This window comes from Humulus lupulus, chromosome 9 (genome assembly GCF_963169125.1).
Source record: "Humulus lupulus chromosome 9, drHumLupu1.1, whole genome shotgun sequence".
NCBI lineage: Eukaryota > Viridiplantae > Streptophyta > Magnoliopsida > Rosales > Cannabaceae > Humulus > Humulus lupulus.
Window position 1 is genome coordinate 184,397,901 of NC_084801.1, and position 7,227 is coordinate 184,405,127.

Sequence of the window (7,227 nt, forward strand, 5' to 3'; positions counted from 1 at the left end):
TATTGCAAAACACAAGGTGCTATAGTTCTTCCAAATACGTAAAAAAAAGTTAAAAACCCATTGGGTCATGGTTCCAGGTAGGTGTGGAGTTACTACCATGGATGGACCTTCACTTACATGAAATTATACACTGCTACTTAAGATGATTTTATCTAGACATAAGGACACCATTGCTTCCACAAACAGCTAATATAATTACAGGCTTGAATAATTGCTAGCTATTCAATACCGCAACTTCCATTTCCACCACAATATTTTCCTCCTAAGCGCCGTCCCCATCCTCTTCAACGTTGTTAACCCGTTCACACTCGTCAATCCATTCACTGTATCTGCAGGAGCAAAATAACATAATGTAAATGTGTGAAGAGAGAGAGAGAGAAAGTAGCAAAATGAGAGAGAATTTCACTTACATGTCTATTGCCTCGGTTAAAGCTGAAATGGCAGAAAAATAAGATTGATTCAGAAGAAAGCGATAATCAGTGTAGCAAAAACTAATTGCAGAATGAACTAAAGATGAAACCTCAGCAACAGTTCAGAATCAAGTCTATGTGGCGCAGCTATTTTTAGAAGACATACATTATATATAATATTAATTCTAGAAGAGGCTAAAAAAGATTCAAGAAGTTGTAGCATGAAGTCCCAAATCAATGGCCCAATAGAGTCTCAGTTTGCCCATGCACGTATGAGTTGTGCCTTGTACTTGCATACCATGCCATGTCGAGCCTAGGCGGGTAAATCCATTAGTGCCAAAATTGGCTCATTTAACCGGTAGGTTCTAAATATGGGTTAAGGTCATGAGAGATCCTGAAATCTCTTCCCACTATCAAAAATGGTCCTTGAAACTGGGTTACCAATAGTCTCTGAACTTTTTAGTGTACCATCAATGGCCCTGAAACTTTCTAGTTGATATAACAAATAATAAAAACTTGTTCCGACCGACTAACAGGCTTCTCGTAAAGAAACATACAGTCATCAATAAGATCTTGAAATCATATAAATTTTCTTTTAGATAAAATTATATTGGATCAATATAGCACTAATAGATAATCAATAAGCAAAAATTATACACATCATTCGAGCGCCTAAATTGCGAGTGTACAATGCCTTCACATGCCATGACTACAGTGCTAGCGAGTCATGCTTAATGTTCTAGCACATCGCATAGTGGCATGCCATGATAAAAACAAGCATGTTTACATTATGAGCAGGCCCTCTTGACAGCTCAATGTTGATCAATTTGAGATGAGGAATGACCTCAACAATGGATGGGACAGTGTGTGTGTGTGGTGGGGGGTGTTCAACTTATATGTTTATACGTGTGTGTATATATATATATAACTTAAATTTTTACATACGCAACTAAACACCCTGAACCAGCCAGTAGATAGGGAATAGCAAACCTGTGACAGTAGTACTGAAGCTCTCTTGGCAAATCCCGCAGACAGCTTCCCCAATCAAATTCTTCATGTCACTGCAGCCAGATAAATGCCAAGAATCAGGAAAAAAAACTCCCTCAAAGAATATCTGTACACATGACTTCTAACATAAAAGTTTTATGCAGTCATTAACAACATTTTACCCAGTGCATGTTCACCACCTCAAGACAAGAAAAACATACGTTTGTGTTTGTTAAAGAGACGAATAAAGATGGATAGAACATCAAATAATCACAAGTAGTCAACTACAACTACTCAAAGCTTATTCAACTAAAAAAAAAAACTACTCAATGTGTCACTGGCCATAAGATCCTATTCCTATGTACATGGTTTACAAGTAGAGCCTATCAAGATCAATCCTTACATGCGGCATTCAACGCTGGTGCCATGATTGCAGAAGGGGCAACTGAAAACAGTATCAAGCCTGTCATTCCGCTTTTTAGGAGGCGGCTTTGCTCTGGACTTCCTCTTACCCATCGTTCAACTCACTGAATAAAGCAACACATTAAGTTAGCCACAACATGAACTCAAGCACAATAATGGAATACTTAACGAGAAAAAAATTGGGTTGTAATTTATACACTGCATATTTGATTGTGCCAGCTTTCTTGCTTTTTTATTTTCAATTGAAAGATAGGTATAAATCAATAAAAAAATCACAATTTACAACCAGATCAAAATCTTGAAATTCAAATTAGGAGAAAACAGACTCTCATCTATATCAAAGAAAATAAGCCGACTTTATACTTGATAAAAAAAAAAAAAACCTAAATTATCCAAACAAAATCCAAAAACTTCCGTGAAAATCATGCCTCCTAATAGCTCAGAAGAACGTACGAGAAACTTAGATTTTGATTCCTAATCATTTTCCTCAATTTCATGGCATATAATAAGTAAACGTAAATTGATCAATCATCCCCTTTTCCTCCACCGATATAGAGGATACGAAGCTTAAGCAACATACTAATTTCCCTTCCTTTCTCGGCAATCAAACAAGGGATAAAGTAGAACAAACCCTCTCCCGGAAATTTTGAGGGAAGAAACAAAAGAAATAGAAAGACAAAGATAACTGTACGGAAATCGATTGAGAACTAGCCAACCTTGACGATGACTTCGGCGAGCTGGAATATCGAAACCCTAGCTTCGAGAGAGAAAAGAACCCTGGTTCAGTCGAGGAAAATGGAATAAGATGAGATAGAGTCAAGTCTTCGCAGAATTAACCTCGACAACCCAAAATATAATTCTATATAGAAAGTTAGAATAGAAACCACTTTAATATTTTGATTACTACTTCTAGAAGCTAAGCCACTTACTTAAGAAGATGTCTCAAACTTAAAGTTAGCTAATATGTTGCTAGTCACGTGAAGAAGTTTTTATGTTGTCACATCATTATAATTGTTAGTATTTATGCATTGGCAGTAACTATTGAGAAATTATAATTGTTAGTATTTATGCATTGGCAGTAACTATTGAGAAATTTTTCTATCAAGTAAATATCAACTTAAATATAAGAGTGTTGCTATTTGGCATCTTAAGGTGCCCAACACTACATGAGATGTCGCCTCATGATTAGTTAGCGATACCCCATAACTCTTATTAAATTCAAATAACTGGGACCCGATATTGGATTGCACCAATAACGGTATACCACCTACTTGTGGTGTTGGGCACCAGTAATTCCCCTTAGCAATTCTCTAAATATAAACATTATATTATCTAACCACGTGATTAAGTTTCGAGATGTGAATTTTTGGAAGTTTTTTGTTAATATGGTCAATTACGTTTATCAAAATTGAAACTTATTAATAGTATTAAGTTACCGAGTGCAGATATCATTACTCAATCATATTTATGTAAGTAATTAGCTTGAAAATAACTAGTGTTGTGTTTGTTGGGTTGTAATGGGAATTGAAAAAGAAAAATAATGGGGAATTAGATGAAAATAAGATATAGAAAATAGGAATAATTATTTATTAAAAAAGGAATAAGAGTTATTTTATTTTATTTATATAATGAGAGAAAATGTAATTCGGATGTTTAAATTGAATAAATTGTTCTTATTGATTAAAAAATATAAAGTAGTATTTTGGTTTGATATATTTTTAAAAGATAAAATTGTGTTTTGATTTTTAATTTTTTTAAATAAAATAAAAGGAAATAAAAGTCATTATCCTTAATGGGATTCATTTCCTTAAGTGAGTAAGTAGAGTAGTATTTTTATTATTTTCTCATTTGTCCCTCGAAGTTCTCTCATTTCTCATTTTAGTAAACGTGTAGATAAGAATCATTATCACACAAATTATTCTCATTCACATTAAATAATTATGTTATAAATTTATTATTTTATAATACTTAAATACTTTTTCTTATGAATAGATTACCTTCTGCCACAATTTTTTAATAGTCGTAGGTACTTAGTCATTAAGTACTCGATAAGTTCATTCATGATAGCCTCTGATTAATCCACATCAATCATTTTTATTTTTTATTTAAAAAGTCATTTAAATATTTAAAAAACAAAATAACATTTTTAAATTCAGTTTTAAAAATTAAATTACTTTAAATTTCAAAAAATCCTAATTTATTTAATTTAATTTAATTATCGTTTCCACTAAAAAAATTAACATTGTAACAAGATATCTAAATATGAGAAAACTAAGCACAATATCATTTTATCAATAAACTTGCAATTAGAAAATCGAGCTAGAAGGCAACGACACTAGGGAGGACAATGAGATAGGTGGCAGTGGGGAAAATAAATGGCGCAAGCAGGCCGAGGAAGAAGAAAGTGTTGGCTGAGGAAGACAAAAGCGCTAAGGAAGACAAACTCTGTGCGTCTAGTCTAGGTAAACTTTGATGGGACGTGCAACCGAGTCTTGGACCTAATTCATATTTAGCTCAAATTTTAGGGTACATCATTTTCCCCCAAGCATTTGCTCATGTGAGGTGACCTGCTAAACGCAGAGGCGAACACAATGGAGATTTTTCAAATTCAGTCTTGGAAAACGTTCCCACCTACCCACTCAAGTATTCTACCATACGTCATGATTTGTTTGGTGGTCGTTCCTTTCTTGAGGACAGTTGACAGAAGACACCCCTCAGCTTTTTGCCGCCATTTCTCTATTGAACCATGACCCTTCGATATGAAATTCCTAGATCCAACAGTCCAAATTTATTCCCCAACTTTCCTCATAAATACCCTCAAAAGGTCTTCCCTTTCACTTTTCAATCTCATATTTTCCGTTACAGAGTTCTGTCCTTCAAAAAGCTCCCAAAACCATAGCCATCTCTCATTATCTGATTGTTGTATAAGTCGTCTCTCAACTTTTTTTGATCGTTTCAGCGGTCAAAAGAACAACTAAGTTGTCCGATCATTTGCGTAAGTTTTTCAATAAACCTTTTTTTTGTTCTTCAGTGTTCTCATTTTTCCTTGACTTGCAACTAATGAAATATGGCTTTTAATCCATTTTCTTACGTTTACATGGGTAGACAAGTATTTATAGGTCGATTTTCGATAATTAAAATGGGAAATACTGGGTATTTTTATGGAAAACAATATATGGGTTTTGGCATAGTTTTGGGAATCTTAATGGACACACAATTGGGGCGGTTTCAAAGAGTGAAAATCGCCTCCAGTTGGGTGATGACATGATAAGTGCCGAATTTGTCTATTTTAAATTCATTATTCTTCTATCATTATGCACTTTATTATTTATTTGTATGTTTAATTAGTTTATTTTGTGTTTTTAAGAGTTCCAATACATTATGGGTGAAACATAATGAATTTTGGATGTTTTACACACAATGTTAAAGCTTGGTATTACAAATTTCAAACTTCACACTCAATTTTGATATTTTCCAACCATTTTTTTGGAATTTTTCCAGAAATACAAGTTGTAGATCTTTTTTTCTTAGTTTTCCATAACATTTTTTTTTGCAGTCGTAGTAATTGGTAACCCGTAACTAGTTACTAGGGTTGAATTAGTCATTTTAAAATTTAATGTGGTAGTAATCGGTTACCATAAAAAAGAATTATGGAAGAAAATTCATAAAATATAAAAAAAAAGAACAAAAAAGCCATTAAAAATACACAAAGTTGAAAATCCCATATTTATCAAACTTTTAGAAAAAATACCATATATTTTAGAGGAAATTACATTTTATATGTGCTTTTTAATAGAATGTGAAAAAATATGGCTTTTTAAAAAAATATTTAATCTACAACTTTTTTTTAAGAATTTTTACTTTTATGGGTTTTTTTTCCCATATTTTTGTATAAAAGTTAGTTTATGTCATAGTTTTACTCTTAATCAAGTTTTATTAATTTGGAATGGTATGTTTGTAATTTTATTATTATTTTTTAGCTTATTTGCTTTTTTATATTAAATTTTTCTTTGGTTTTTTTGCAATTTTTTTTTTCAATATGAATTGTGTTTAAAATATATTTTTATTTATTATAAACATTTTTTATTTTTTTAGATTATATGTTTCGTTTTTCAAATCCTGAGTAAGATAACCAGTTACTTGATTGATTTTTTGACAGTTATGTAAAAAAAAAATAATAGAACTAGGTTAAATAACATGTACCAAGAGGGGTAACCAATTATCCTGAGAGAAGTAATTTTCTACCATGAGGGGGGTAACAAATTACTATAAGAGGGGTGACGAGTTACTCATATTAAATATGAAAAGAAACATCAAATTTAAAGGAAAAGGAGTGATGATATTTCATTAAAAATGGAAGAAGAAGTAACTATGATTTTAGTAACATAGGTAACCAGTTGCCATAAAGAACCCATAAATACACACACATCAAAACGTGAAGGTAACTAGTTACCCCATAAATATACACACAAAGAACGGGAAGGTAACCAGTTACCACAGATCTGAAGAAAGAAAAAATATATATGATCCACCCCTTTCCCTTCATTCGCATATTCTTCCATTCCCTCACCAAGAACCCTAGCTGCCGCCTACCTTTCCATCGCTTGAGTTCGTGTCTAGGCCACCTCCCTACATCACCTCCGACCACGAACCACATTTCTCCCTCACCTCTGACCACCACCAGAACCCCTATCCCCTACACGCGAGCCCCGTCGTCTTGGATCTGGGTGCACATCAACACCACGAGCAGAGCTGGAGGTGGATTGTCGAGGAGATGGTGGTGTCGTGCCTGGGCCCGCACTCGGATGAGACTTTCGAACGAAGTTGGGGTCTCGGACTGGTGGGGCTCGGGCGGAGCTGGGCTCTCGAAAGTTTGGAGCTGGGTTCGGATGCTGGGGTTCGGGCAGAGCTTGGCTCTCGGACGGTTGGAGCTGGGTTCGGATGATGGGGCTTGGGCGAAGCTGGGCTCTCGAACGGTTAGGTTCGATTGGGGTTACTAGAGCTAGGGGGATTGCGCTGGCCGGAGCTGGAGGGGATGGTGCAGCTGGGTTTTGGAGAGATAATGAGTTTGTGTGGCTGAGGTTTGAGAGAGAGAAGAGTGAAAAGTAATTTTACAATAGTACCCATGTGTTGACTGATATGTTTTGGTTTAAATTTAGCTTCTATATTTTAGTTAGCTACTAATTATGTTTCCCATACTTTAATTTTTTCTTTAATAAATTTTCCTATACAAAATAAAAAAAATATCATTCCCATATTTTTGTACATTATGGTATAAAAACCATATTTTAAAAAAAATTCCATATATGTTTTGTAATTTCCACTATTCTAATTTGTGTGTTCCTCTTAAAAGGCCCAACACAAGCCCAGCCCATAAGAACAAAAAATTAAAGAAGAGAGGAACAAA

The 7,227-nt window shown here is 34.0% G+C and overlaps 1 protein-coding gene across 1 annotated transcript; it reads right to left on the minus strand.

The window, feature by feature from the left end:
• Positions 1–2,699, minus strand: LOC133801574 (transcription elongation factor 1 homolog). Its single transcript, XM_062239817.1, has 5 exons — positions 2,537–2,699; positions 1,801–1,924; positions 1,401–1,471; positions 411–432; positions 1–329 (listed from the first exon to the last, which is right to left on the minus strand). The coding sequence occupies exons 2-5, from the start codon at positions 1,911–1,913 to the stop codon at positions 263–265; spliced, it is 273 nt and encodes a 90-aa protein (XP_062095801.1). The 5' UTR covers positions 1,914–1,924; positions 2,537–2,699; the 3' UTR covers positions 1–262.
• Between the last annotated feature and the right edge of the window lie 4,528 nt (positions 2,700–7,227).